Genomic DNA, 15102 nt, shown 5'->3' with positions numbered 1-15102 from the left:
GCCAAAAATAAATAAATAAATAAATAAATTTATTTAAAAAAAAAAAAGCAGGGGTTGCATTCTTTACTTTGTTCAAAACAGTGATATGGAATTAAATATCTCTTGGCCCTGATTGTGTCTGTATATGTACTTTTGGCAGAATTTTGCCCCCATTTATATGTCTTAAGCATGTTTGGGGACTTTTTTTTTTCAATTTTTTTTTTTTTTGACCGCACCAGGCGGATTGTGGGATCTTACTTCCCCAACTAGGGATTGAACCCATGTCCCCTGCAGTGGAAATGCAGAGTCCTAACCACTGGACTGCCAAGGAATTCCCTGGGGACCTCTTTTCCAGCATTTAAAAAAAATGTCTATTTTTAATTTTCTAATTCAATTTCAACCAGTTGATCCTGGTTCGTTTGAACCAGAGTGGAACTTTTCAACAGAGGCGGTACAGGCTTACCTTGTTTTATTACACTTTGCTTTATTGTGCTTTGCAGATATTGCATTTTTAACAAATTGAAGGTTTGTGGCAACCCTGCATTGAGCAAGTCTGCTGGCGTCATTTTTTCAACACCATCTGCTCACTTCACGTCTCTGTGTTACATTTCGGTAATTCTCGAACTATTCCAAACTTTTAAAGTATTATTGTATTTGTTACGGTGATCTGTGATCAGAGATCTTTGACGTGACAATTATAATTGTTTGGGGGGCAACCTGAAACGCACAAGCTATGGATAAGGAGTTGCTTCCTATGGATGAGCAAGGAAAATGGTTTCTTGAGATGGAAAATACTCCTGGTGAAGATGCTGTGAAAGTTGTTGAAATAACAACACAAGATACAGAATATTATATGAAGTTAGTTAATAAAGCAGCAGGAGGGTTTGAGAGGATTGACTCCAATTTTGAAAGAAGTTCTACATTACTTTGAGTCAAATGCTATCACACAGCACTACAGGCTACAGAGAACTCTTTCATGAAAGGACGAATCAATGGATATGGCAAACTTCATCGCTGTCTTATATGAAGAAACTGCCAGACACCCCGACCTTCAGCAAGCACCACCCTGATCAGCCAGCAGTCATCAAGGCAAGACCCTCCACCGGCAAAAAAGATGACACCTTCCTGAAGGCTCAGAGGATGGTTAGCATGTTTTAGCCATAAAGTATTTTTAAATTAAGGTATGTACTTGTTTTAGACATAATGCCATTGCACACATAACAGACTACAGTATAGTGCAAACATACCTTTTATATGTCCTGGGAAACCAAAAAATTCATGTGACTCACTTTACTACAGTGGTGTGGACCTGAGCCCACAATATCTCTGAGGTATACTTGTAATCGCTTCCAGGTTTTGTTTTGTGTGTTTTCGTTTTGTTTTTGTTTTTTGTTTGTTTTGTTTTTTGGCCACGCCACACGGCTTGTGGGATCTTAGTTCCCTGACCAGGGACGGAACCCCTGCCCCGTGCAATGGAAATGCAGAGTCTCAACCACTGGACCACCAGGGAAGTCCTTGTAGTCATTTTAGCTCGTGTAATCAAAGAGATTCTGCTTAGAGGTACAATCCTGTGGCCACTTTTTAATGTCCTTTAGGTTATTTATGGTCATGCACGCTAATTACTTTAGTATCAATTTCCTTCATTTAATTTGTCTTATATTACAGTTAAGAAATATGTTCATTGTTTTGAAATTATGAATGTACCTAGGTAATGTTATTTATAAATTTCATTTCAGTAGAGTAAAAAGGATGTTATATTTATTATAAAAAGGGGGGGGGCATTGATCTAAGAGAATGAAAGACAGTGATACCAGGGAAAAGTAAATCCTAAATATGCAAAAGCTGGATACTAGCAGGAACAGTTTAAATACCCAACAGTAGGATATTGGTTAAAACAAACTAAATGTCTTTTGTCCTGTGCACAAAAAATAGAAATCATGTAATGATCAAAAGTGTCTTGGCTTTGAGAAAACATAAACAGAATCTCTCAAATCCCTTTTCTTTTATACTGTTTCTTTTTTCCTTATTGATTTAAAAAATTAAGAAAGAGACAAAGAATACAATGGTTCCCTTTGGTCAAGTGGTCTTATAATATTACAATAGAGAGAGCACCATTTTTAAAAAATTGACGTGTAGTTGATTTACAAAGTTGTGTTAGCTTCTGGTGTAAAACAAAGTGATTCAGTTATTCATATATATGTATATATATATATGTTCATATATATGTGTATATATATATTCATATATATATGTATATATATGTTCATATATATATTCTTTTTCAGATTCTTTTCCATTATAGGTTATTACAAGATGTTGAATATAGTTCCCTGTGCTATACAGTAGGTCCTTGTTGTTTATCTATTATATATATAGTAGTGTGTATCTGTTAATCCCAAACTCCTAATTTATCCCTCTCCCTCCTTTTGCCTTTGGTAACCATAAATTTGTTTTCTGTCTGTGACTCTGTTTCTGTTTTGTACATAAGTTCATTTGTATCATTTTTGAGATTCCACATATAAATGATATCATGCAATATTTGTCTTTCTCTGTCTGACTTACTTCACTTAGTATGATAATCTCTAGGTCCATCCATGTTGCTGCAAATGACATTATTTCATTCTTTTTAATGGCTGACTAATATTCCATTGTATGTATATACCACATCTTCTTCATCCATTTATCTGTTGATGGGCACTTAGGTTGCTTCCATGTCTTGGAGAGTACCATTTTTAACACTATGATCCTTAACATTATTACCCATTATTAACATTCAGCATTTGGTCTTCCAGAGAATTGTCTATGTACACCTGCATAGTATAACTTGTCTGCAAAAAAATAGGATCATATTATACACATTTACGCATTCCCTTTTGTAATCCATCATCTTAAGAAACCTGCCAGTGGGACAACGTGGCACCACTCACCTTCTATCATGCAGTGCTTCCACTGTCCGTCATAAACTGTTCTGGTCGCACACCAAGGGGAGAAGCTGTTAGCTCTGGTACAAGAGAAGTAAGTAGAACCCTTGTAGATGAAGGGAAAGACACACGAATCTCTCTTATCTGAAGGACAGAAGGACAAAACAGGGGATTAGTCCCAAAGAATGAGCCAAGGATGAGACTTGGTCTGGTTTACATGGTGGTCTGAAATCTACACGTGTAGTCTTTGCATCTAACTTCCTAATGACATATAAGGGCATCTCCAGTTTATGTTTGGACCAAGAGTATTGTGGATGAGTTTCATAAACAATGAAGGCAACCAAGATATATTTATTATTCCTTCAAACCAGTGCTTCTCAGCATGGGCACCACTAATGTCACACAAGATACATTTGGTGAATTACAAGATCCCATCAGGTAATGAAGAGACACACATTAAATAATTTTGAAACACAGATTGAAAAACAATTTCTTTTTTCAATGCTCTTTCAATCCTTCTGATGACACAAAAGAGAAAGCTTCAGTTTAATGCTAATATTTCTCTACCATGTCTCTAATACTTAATAATCTCCCTATTTAACGAGAGAGAGAGATAGTGAGAGAGAGAGAGAGCAGGACTCAGGCTCTAAGCCCTATTCGGACAATAGCATCTAGTAGAATTTAACAGTAGGATTTTGTTCTCATAGTGTTTATTTTTATTTGTACTTCCTATTTATGGCAAGTAGTAGTGCTTTTATAGATTACAGAGCTGATGCTAACTATTCTTTTAAAATAGATGTATTGGACTTCCCTGGTGGCACAGTGGTTAAGAATCCACCTGCCAGTGCAGGGGACACGGGTTCGAGCCCTGGTCTGGGAAGATCCCACATGCCGTGGAGCAACTAAGCCCTTGCACAACAACTACCGAGCGTGCGCTCTAGAGCCTGTGAGCCACAACTACTGAGTCCACGTGCCACAACTACTGAAGCCCGCGCACCTAGAGCCCACGCTCCGCAATAAGAGAAGCCACCACAATGAGAAGCCCAGGCACGGCAACTGCAGAGTAGACCCCGCTCGCCGCAACTAGAGAAAGCCCGTGCACAGCAATGAAGACCCAACACAGCCAAAAATAAATAAAAATAAAAAATAAATAAATTGAAAAAATAAAATAAAATAAATGTATTGAAGTGAGCACATTTGAAGAAAAATGTTGAGTACAGAATATTTCTGGTGGCGTGCAGATGTGGCAAGTATGGAGGGGGTGACACTTAGATGAATAAAGTTCAGGAAACACAACTCTTGACCTTTCTATTCTTCTGTATGAGGACAGGGACTTGATCTTCTACACCATGTATCCTCAGAACCTAGAATAGTGACTTGCTCATAGCAGATGTTCAAGAAATAACCGACAGAATAAAATAAGTTTGGGAAACACCATGTGAAATAGAGTTAAACAAGCTTTTTTAATGAGGGATTCATCAGAAGGGTCCATATGCAATTGAGGATTGTATTAACAGGAGTGGTATAGAGTATATTGAGATATTCTTTTTTTTTTTCCCCCACTACTCAATAGTGCTAGAGACTAATGGTCCCTGAAACACATCTTAAGAAATGCAGTTCTAGCCCAAATTCTTCATTTCGTGGAGAAGGAAATGAAGACCCATATAAGATAAGGAATGATTTAAAGTTAATACTTTTTTTTGAGCAGAACTAGGAGAACTTGGACTTTTCATCTGCTAACCCAGGATTACAGCTTCCCTCCTTGCCTTCACCTCACCACGTTTCCCCCCTTCCTCCCTCCCTCCCTCAAAGACATAATGATGGATTACTATGTGTAAGATACTCTGATAGGTTATTTGTGTGTGCACACATACATGTGCATGCACATGCCTGTCTTCCTGCATGTGTATGCATGTGTGTTAGCTCATGTTACAAAGATGGTGAGGCAAAGCGTCCATGTACTACCCAAACCCAGCTTCCTTTTCTTTCTGAGCTAGTAGCTAGAATCCATTTTTCAGCCTCTCTTTTAGTCAGGTGGGGCCATGGACTAAATTAGGATTCATAGAATGTGGGTGAAAATGATGTTAATCATTTCCTGGCTCAAAAAAAAAACACAAGTCCCAAGCAACCCTCCATACTCCTTTGTTCCTCTGTCTGCCAACTGGGTATAGAATAGTGGTTCCCAATGGAGAAGGGGGCAATTATGACCTCCCCAGAGGATATTAGACAATTAGACAATGTTTGGAGACATTTTTGGTTGTTACAAGAGGTAGAGGGAGGAACTGATAGCTGTGCTACTGATATCTACTGGGTAGAGGGCAGGGATATTGCTAAACATCTTACCATGCACAAAACAGGAGTTCAGAGCAAAGAGTCATCCCAAATGTCAACAGTGCCAACGTTGAGAAACTCTGATAAAGAGGACCCTGCCGAGAATGCTGAGGCCCTAGGGGATGGTGGAGCCACCAAACGGAAGGATCCCGTGTCTCTGAATCACAACAAAAGAGGCGGCCCACCAAACACCCACATTGAAGTTTAGACAAGTTCAACGTGAACCTCTATTGAGTCAATCCACTGACATTTGGCAATTGTTTATTACAGCAGTTAGTCCATTACTAATACAGATGGGCAAGACACGGTCTCTCTCTTCAAGATCTATAACCTAGTAGCCCCACTGTTCTTCTGGATCAGATTCTTACCCTGATTAGAGGCCATGATAGGGATGAGAGATGGGTTGGGAGAGAGTAGAAAAGGCAGACCTTCATTTCTAAGACTCACCAATGGGTTGATGCAATTAGGGATCCTTAAGTAACATTGAATTTTCCACCTCTGGATCTCCTCTGGGTCTCAGAACTGTTTGGTCTTAGTTTGGTAAAGTTTAAACAGGTTAATATCTAGAAAGTGCTTAGAAGGGTAGTTGGAGCATGACTGCTACTCAACAGAAGTTAGCCATCATCATCATCAATGATTGTCCTCAACCAGGAACACCACTGAGTGTATGGGATGCTGGTGGTAGCAGAGAGGGCAGGCAGGTACCCCCTGTACATAGAATTAAGTTTATCCTTGGGAGTTGTTAGTAAAAATCAACACATAATAGATACTATTAGCCATCTGTAAAGTAATCCAGCAGATGGTCTAATCTTCTTAGCTGGGTTAAAATCCTCCATAATCGGAGCCCTGCTGATCTCTCTGTTCTCACTCCCAGATTAACATTTCCTTGACCTTACTCCATGTTCTTTGTCTTTGGGCTTTTGTTCATGCCCTTCATTCCCCGCCCCCCCCCCCCCCCCCCCCCCCCCCCGCCACAATGACTTTCCCCCCTGCTACTCATTCATTAAGAGTCGGTTCGGCCTGGATGAATACTCTTCCTCACTCTTAGAATACTCTGATCCAATCTTTATAAATGTACTTACCAATTTTTAAAATAATATTATCTGTTTATGTATCTATCACTTCCATTCACTGTGAGCTCTCTGAGTGTAGGGCATGAGTTTTATTTATTGCTATGTTTCTGGCCCATAGCACAGAGCCTGGCATTTAGGAGTCACTCAGTAAACGTGTATTGAATAAATGAGTCTGTAAATATGTGCAGGGGGGACTTGGGGAACCAAGTTTCAGCACAGGAATGGGGGTAGGGTCTCAGGAAGGCAGAACCAAAATGAGACAATACCTAGAAAAGCTGACACTCAAGTACATTGTCTGAATAAACTGTGCGTTCTTAACCTTCTAGGGACTTGTCAGTTCTTTTGAGAACCCGACCTTTCTTTCTAGGAAAATGCTCGTATGCTCTTGGGGTAGAGACTGCTGTGTGTTTATGAAAACCAGCTTTGTTTTCCTCCCAAACCCACTGCTAAACTACATTTCCCAGACTCCCTTGCAGTTAAGGGTCATGTGAGTCCTGGCCAAAAAACTCTCCTCCAAGACCCTCCAGGCTCTCTTGATCCTTGTCTATCAGCTGAAAGCAAAAAATCCACAGAGTACTCTGATGCCCTAGGGGATGGTGGAGCCTTGAGATGGAAGGAGCTTGGATCCCTGCTGACCGGTTGTACCCTCATCGGACTTTGTAGGAACAAGAAATCAATCATTATTGTGTTAAGCAGCTGATAATTTGGAGTGTGTTTGTTACAATACATATCCTCACTATGCTGATAATTACACATCTTTTTTATACAAATCCAGGGTTTCATGGACTCTAGTGCTTGCCAAGTTCTAAACTAGGCTCTAAACTAGGAATCTCTGGCATATCGAATGTGATCATTGAAGAGACTTCATGGGATAACAGTGCATGAATATGGGAATGTTTCTTGAACCTTATCCAAGGGAGAAAAGTGCGTCAGGCAGAAAAAGACTCTAATACGGAGGATGTTTCACCATAGCTTGAGTGAACTACATATCATCGAGGTCTCTCTTTGTTCTGCCTCCACGCTTACCATACAATCTTTGAGTGGTTAATTTAGATTCCTAGATACATCGTGTGTAGCCTCACACCCACCAGAATGGATCTTATTTTTAAAAAAAGCAGAAAATAACAAGTTGGCAAGGATGTGGAAATTTTGGAACCCTAATGCACTGCTGGTGGGAATGTAAAATGGTACAGGTGCTATGGAAAATAGTATGGTAGTTACTAAAAAAATTAAAAACAGAATTACCATATGACCCGGCAATTCCACTTCTGAGTGTATACTCAAAAGAGTTGAAAGCAGGTTCTCAAAGAGATACTTGTAACACCTATGTTCATAACAGCATTGTTCACAATAGTCAAATGGTGGAAACAACCCAAGTGTCCTTCAGTGAGTGAATGGATAAACAAAATGTGGTGTATATATCCATATACAAAGGAATATCAACCATCTTTAAAAGGAAAGGAAATTCTGACACATTCTACAACATGGATAAATCTTGTTGACATTATGCTGAGTGAAACAAGCCAATCACAAAATGACAAACACTGTCTGATTCCACTTGTATGAGGTACCTAGAGTAGTCAAATTTATAGAGTCAGAAAATATAATGGTGGTTGCCAAGGACAAGAGGGAGAGTGGAGTGGGAGTTGTATAATGGGTATAGAGCTTTAATTTTGCAAAATGAAGAGTGCTGGATATTGGTTGCACAATAATATGAATGTACTTAACACTACTGCACTGTACACTTAAAAATGGTTAAGATGGTATATTTTATGTTGTACCACAATTTTGAAAAAATGAGTATAAAGGGAATGTCCAAGTAGGGGGGGTCTGAGGTTTCAGCCCATTGGAATTATAGAGTCCCCCCTTTTAAATTAAAATATTTGCATTCCCCCTACCATGTGCTAAGTCTATGAAAGATGCTTATGTCTGTTATTTTATTTAATCTTGAAAATAGCCCCATTAGGTAAATGCCATTATTCCTCTTTCAAGGTTGAGAACTGACTTCAGAGAGGTTACACTGCATGACCAAGGTCACACAGAGAAAAAGTGGCAGATCCATGGTCCAAACCCCACGTCTGTCTGAGATTTCTACTAAGGTATCTCCTCCCTACTTGGATCCAGTAATCTTTACTTTGGTCCATTCATTCTTTCCAGTTTCCAAACCCTCCCCATCATTTCCCAGAATACTCACCTCCACTTCTTTCACAGGAGTAGAGGAGGAAGGTCATGCATCCCAACAGGTAACTGGACCATCCATTCATCTTGGCTGGCTGCTTCTTTCTGGAATGAAGGAAGACAAAAATTTTACTCCCATGGGTTTCCTTCTTCTTCCACTAACTCCCAGGTTTGATGTCATGCATGCCATTTTCTTTCTATCCCCAGAGGGTAACAAAGCTTTTTCTTACAGAAAAGACAAAATATATATACTGTCATTACGGAGGGGAGGGTGTGATGGAAAGGAGAGACATAGCATGTGCTGAGCACTTACTATGTTCCAGGCTAGATGCTCAACACACTTTATGTCACTTGGTTCTCATAAATCGAGTGACAGATATTTTTTGGGGTGGGGAGGCGTTCTCTTATTTTGTATTTTTAAAATTTATTTTATTGAAGGATTGTTGATTTACAATGTTGTGTTAATTTCTGCTGTACAGCAAAGTGACTCAGTTATACACATATATACATTCTTTTTTTTTTTTTTTTTTTTTTTTTAAAGTTATTTATTTATTTATTATTTATTTATCTATTCATGGCTGTGTTGGGTCTTCGTTTCCGTGCGAGGGCTTTCTCTAGTTGCGGCAAGCGGGGGCCACTCTTCATCGCGGTGCGCGGGCCTCTCACCATCGCGGCCTCTCCCGTGGCGGAGCACAGGCTCCAGACGCGCAGGCTCAGCAATTGTGGCTCACGGGCCCAGCCGCTCCGCGGCACGTGGGATCTTCCCAGACCAGGGCTCGAACCCGCGTCCCCTGCATTGGCAGGCAGACTCTCAACCACTGCGCCACCAGGGAAGTCCCTATACATTCTTTTTTATATTCTTTTCCATTATGCTTTATCCCAGCATATTGAATATAGTTCCCCGTGCCATACAGTAGGACCTTGTTGTTTATCCATCCTATATATAATAGTTTGCATCTGCTAATCCCAGACTCCCAATCCATCCCTCCTCCATCCTCCTTCTTGGCAACCACAAGTCTGTTCTCTACATCTGTGAGTCGAGTGACAGATATTTTTAATCCCCAGTTTACAGATGAGGAAACTGAGGTTCAAGAAGCCAAGTAATCTGCCTGACTTTGTTACACAGGGAGGAAATGGCAAGATTTTAACCAACATAAATGACTCTGAAGGCTCTACTCATTATGGGAACCGTAACTATAACCTTAAACCCTCCTCATGCATCACACCCATCTACTTGGCTGGATATTAAAGTACCTTAATAATCAGCATTTAGTATCCTCATCAATCATACTTTCTATTAGCTCTAGTTGCCTCTATGCCATTTCCTCAATGACACATAAATATGCCATTCTTAGCAGAAACAAAAACGCAGGTCTTGGAACTGGTGTTCTGGGTTTGCTTTGAGGTTCAGCTACTATCACCATTTCTACGACTGGCTACCAGTTATTGAGTGCCTACTCACTGTATGTTCTAAGTTTTATATTCACACTCCAATTTACTCCCTCTAACAACTGGAGGAGCAGGCATGATCACCTCCATTTTGCAGAGGAAGGAAACTGGAATTTGGGAGGTTAAGTAACTTACCGAAAGACCACAGATGGTAAGTGACAGATATGAGATTCAACTGCAGACCTGTCAGTGTTTTTCCTAATCTCTCAAGTTATCAATCCAAGAGTAAAGCTTTACTCTTCCCATCTCCTCCCTATGTCCTATTAGTCATCAAATCCAGTTGATTCTACTTTCTGAATAGCTCCTGAATCCATCCCTTTTTGTCTCTGCTGTGACTGATCCAAGTCAGGCTTTCACCATCTCTCCCCTAAACTGTTGTCCTGTTCCCCTCGCTGACATATTGGCCTCCAGTCTCTCCCCTGTCCAGTCTACAAGGCTGCTGATAGTGAATCCAAGTTCCCCTGATGAATTTATGATTAACCTCTCTATCTAAAACTTTATTCCCTTTCTTGTCCCGCCCCTGTTCCCCTCAGGAATGAGGAGTAACAAAGAAACGGGGAGATGGAAACTGAGCAATCCCCAGATGGGCTTTTCTCTGTAGCAGATTCCTTCATATTCCAAAAGCTCTCACTTAAAGAAATACTTCAGTCTCCTGAACGTCCCTTGAGTTTCAGAAAGTCTGGCTCAAAGGTTAATGATTAGAGGAATGAGAATATTCAGAGACAAAGAACGGCAGCCGGGCAGGAGAACTGGTAACAATTTAAACAACAGATCAGCCACACAGCAGAGTCCCAAGACCTTAGTTCCTCCCTGAAGGACACAGATAACAATGTCTGATGGAGATTCCTAAACTGTTTTTACGGAAACCAGACTCCCACCAGATGGGAACTGCTGACCACAAACACATAGACCCTAGACTGGTTGGAAACATCATCCCCTGTGACCTCACCATCAACCAATCAAAGGATTGTGCACAAGCTGATCACACACTCTGTGACCCTCTCCCTCACACTGTCTTTAAAAACCCTTCCCTGAAAGCCATTGTGGAGTTCAGATCTTTTGAGCATTAGCTTCTCATTCTCTTTGCTTCGTGCCTTGCAATAAACACTGTACTTTCCTTCACCACAACCTGGTGTCAGTAGATTGGCTTTGCTGCACGTTGTACGACTGGACCCAAGTTTGCTTCAGTAACAATTGGATCTCTCTTGATGCATGCTTTTATGCATTCACTCAAGAACAGATATTTATCGAGCACTTACAATGGGTGGGGTGCAGGGTTAGGTGATGAGTATACAGCAGTGTGTGAAACAGGCATGGTTCCTCCTTTCATGGGACTGACATTCAATGAAGGAGACGGACAAGAAATGAATAAACCAGAGACAAGCACATACAGTTGACCCTTGAACAACATGGGTTTGAATGGCACAGGTCCACTTCTACATGGATTTTTTTTCAGTGGTAAATACTACATTACTATACCATTTGAGGTTGGTTGAATCTGAGGATGCAGAACCAGGAACCTCAGATATGGAGGAACCCTGGACATGGAGAAACTGAGGATATGGAGGGCTGACTGTAAATTATACTGGATTTTCAACTGCCTGCGCAGTCGGTGCCCCTAATCCCCACGTTATTCAAGGTTCAACTGTAACTCTTACTTGTGATCATTGCTATGAAGGAGAACAGAGACTGTGATAAAGGCTAACTGGGGCAAAGTGACTTTTGATCGGGAGGTCAGAGGAGGCTCTTCTGAGAAAATGACATTTGAATGAAGACCCGGAAGAAGAGAAGGATGAGTAGGTGTGAGGGGAGCCAGGGTGTGTGTCCGGGGGTCATCTAGGCAGAGACAGCAGGGTGTGAAAAAGGCTTGAGATAGAAAAGAGTTACATGTGGTCAAGGAACAAGTCGAGCCGGAGTGCCTGAGTGGTGCTTGGTGAGGTGGATGGAGCCGGACCCTGCAAAGCCTTCCTTATGTTCTAACGGCAACTGGAAACCACTGGAGGGGTTAAAGTGTGGAGAAGTGGCATTCGTTAATTCAGAATTCTCCACCACATTTATCATAAGATCCACAGTCCATGCCAAGTCCTGCTCAAACTCTTTCCTTATCACTCTTCCCCTCCTTTGATCTGTTCCGGCTCCACTAGTCTTTTTACCATTTCTTGCACAAGCCAGCTGAGCTTGCTTATACCTCAGCTTGCTTATACCCCCATCTCTCCCCGTGGGGTGCTTCCTGCCCCGCCTCTCCCAACCAGAACAGACAATTGCATGGCTTGTTTCCTTGTGCCTTAAAGGGTTTTGTACAGACTTGAGGAGTTGATATGGGTGGCCATTCTGGAATATTAATGAGTCTACTTGGATCAAGTCGTGGATATGAATAGAAAATACGTTGGGGGTGGTTCAATGCAAGGATTGAACTGTAAAGTGAGTCTTAATATCCTTAATAGCTGAATGTCTGGAACATTCAGGTTAGGACCAAGTTACTCGTCAAGCACCTGCACATTCAAACGCTTTGGAGGACACTTTGTCCCAGGTCACGGGGTAGCTGGGGCTGGCATCCTGCCACGGTCACCATATTGTTGGCTGGTAGAAAACAGTGATGCTGGGGCTTTGGAGTCAAACCAAAGTCAGATGTGGGTGCAGTTTTCCCAATCATCAAGTGAAGGAGAATAACACCCACCACAAGACCTTGTTATAAGTGCAATAGATGCTGGAAAGTACTTTGCAAATGGCGGAGGGTGTACAAGCTAGATAATAATTACCATTTATGGATATGGAGGAGAGACAAATTTTACCACTTCTTCTAAACTCTTTACCGTCTATAATTTTATGCTTATATCCCTGTCTCACCAAAAAAAACCCCAATATCTATACCTCCATTAATTTATTAACCTCAAGCTTTCATTTATATCCCTCTTCCTAAGATTCAAATTTAATTAATAATTTTTTGCCTGTATAGTAAGATCCCAAAAGGCAGAATTTTGGAATGCTTTAAAGTGCCTGAACTCGGTTAGAAAGCTTTGCCTCTTACAACCTTTACGGCGTTAAGAAATTTACTCAGTGCTCTGGGTACCAGTTCTTCATCTGTAAAATGAAGACAATGAGGGTAATTGCAGCTGCTTCAGAAAGTTAGGGTGAGGTAGTTAGTAGATGCTAATACCCAGATACCCATCACCACCAAAGATATGTCCACGCCCTAATCCCTGGAGCCTGTGAATATGTTATATTACACGGTAAGAGGGATTTTGATTGAGTTAAGAATCTTGAGATGGGGAAGTTACCCTGAATGATCTGGCTGGGCTCAAAGTAACCACAAGAGTCTTTATAAGAGGGGGGCAGGGGACTTCCCTGGTGGTCCAGTGGCTAAGACTCCGTGCTCCCAATGCAGGGGACCCAGGTTTGATCCCTGGTCAGGGAACTAGATCCCACATGCATGCCGCAACTAATGATCCTGCAGGCCACAACTAAGACCCGGCACAGCCAAATAAATAAATAAATAATTTTAAAAAATAAAAGGGAGGCAGGAGGGCCAGGAAATCAGCTGTAGCAATGGAAGCAGAGGTTCAAGTGACGCAAGGAAGGGGCCACGAGCCAAGGAACACAGGTGGTCTTGAGAAGCTGGGAAAAGGATTCTACCCTATAGGACCCCCAGAAAGCACACAGCTCTGCCAACACCTTGATTATAGCCCAGTGAGTCTTCGGACCTATAGAGCGTAAGAGAATAAATTTGTGTTGTTATCAGACAGTTAATTTTTTACAGCAGCCCCAGGAAACGAATATAGACACATATGGCTTAGGACACCAGTTGGCCCGTAAAATGTGCTTAATAAATATTCGTCATTATCATTTTCATCATCGTTGTCTCTACCTGAGTCAGCCAATCTGGACTATGTCCAGAAAAGATTGTTTCAAATCCGAGCCCGCCTCTCAAGCTGGCTGTGGGGCTCCAAGCAGGACATTTCACCCCTCAGAATTTCCATTTTCACAACTGTTGAATATATTCATTGTTGTGGCTTTGGCAAAGGACGGTCCAGATATGAATTCCAGCTCATCCAGGGGATCTCGTGCATGTTATGGAATGTCCTTGATTTTCAAGGTCCTCATCTATATATGCGAGTACTGAAATCTATCCCATAGGATTGTTTTAAGAATTAAATGAGACCATCTAAGCAGAATCCTTGGTACATGGTGGGTGCTCAATAAATAACAGTGGTCAGCATTTACTGAGCACTTGCTGTGTGCAAAGCATAACTTTGGATGCTTTGTTTAATTAGCATTTAATTATCACAAAACCGTATGAGGCAGGAACTAATATTAGCTTGTGTTACAGAAGATTAGGTGTGGAAAGGTAAGGTAACAGCCTATATAAAGGTAGACACATAACTCAAACCAGTAGCCTAAAGAGCCTATGCTCTTAATCATTATACCAAACTGGGCACACATTTCTACAGAGCCAAGTTTCCTTTTTTTTTTTTTGGAAAATAGTTTATTAATTCATTATAGGGACAGATACATGATCAGTGCCTTAGCTTAACACTAAAGAATATCATAGGGGGCTTCCCTGGTGGCGCAGTGGTTGAGAATCTGCCTGCCAATGCAGGGGACACGGGTTCGAGCCCTGGTCTGGGAAGATCCCACATGCCGCGGAGCGGCTGGGCCCGTGAGCCACAACTACTGAGCCTGCGCGTCTGGAGCCTGTGTTCCGCAACAAGAGAGGCCGCGATAGTGAGAGGCCCGCGCACCGCGATGAAGAGTGGCCCCCGCTTGCTGCAACTAGAGGAAGCCCTCGCGCAGAAACGAAGACCCAACACAGCCAAAAATAAATAAATAAATAAATAAAAATTAAAATGGAGATTTCTTTAAAAAAAAAAAAAAAAAAAGAATATCATAGGGACTTCCCTGGTGGCGCAGTGGTTAAGAATCCGCCTGCCAATGCAGGGGACACGGGTTCGAGCCCCGGTCCGGGAAGATGCCACATGCCACGGAGCAACTAAGCCCGTGCGCCACAACTACTGAGCCCTCGAGCCACAACTACTGAAGCCCGCGTGCCTAGAGCCTGTGCTCCACAGCAAGAGAAGCCACTGCAATGAGCAACCCGTGCACCACAACGAACAGGAGCCCCCCTGCTCGCCACAACTAGAGAAAGCCCACGCGCAGCAACAAAGACTCAACAC

The 15102-nt window shown here is 41.7% G+C and overlaps 1 protein-coding gene across 1 annotated transcript; it reads right to left on the bottom strand.

The window, feature by feature from the left end:
- Positions 1 to 19: 19 nt before the first annotated feature.
- Positions 20 to 8578, bottom strand: ELSPBP1 (epididymal sperm binding protein 1). The gene is made up of 2 exons (XM_082368699.1): positions 8499 to 8578; positions 20 to 3044 (listed from the first exon to the last, which is right to left on the bottom strand). The coding sequence occupies exons 1-2, from the start codon at positions 8566 to 8568 to the stop codon at positions 2863 to 2865; spliced, it is 252 nt and encodes an 83-aa protein (XP_082224825.1). The 5' UTR covers positions 8569 to 8578; the 3' UTR covers positions 20 to 2862.
- Positions 8579 to 15102: the final 6524 nt, after the last annotated feature.

This window comes from Balaenoptera borealis (genome assembly GCF_965194805.1).
Source record: "Balaenoptera borealis genome assembly, chromosome: 19".
NCBI lineage: Eukaryota > Metazoa > Chordata > Mammalia > Artiodactyla > Balaenopteridae > Balaenoptera > Balaenoptera borealis.
The sequence above is the reverse complement of the archived record's forward strand: the minus strand, read 5'-3'. Positions and strand labels throughout refer to the sequence as shown.

Bases quoted from the DNA above. Each gene is read 5' to 3' on its own strand.
- ELSPBP1 (XM_082368699.1), bottom strand. From the start codon at position 8,568: ATGAATGGATGGTCCAGTTACCTGTTGGGATGCATGACCTTCCTCCTC. The intron at 3,045-8,498 runs GTGAGTATTCTG...TCTGTCCTTCAG, and splicing joins CTCCTGTGAAAGAAGTGGAG to ATAAGAGAGATTCGTGTGTC.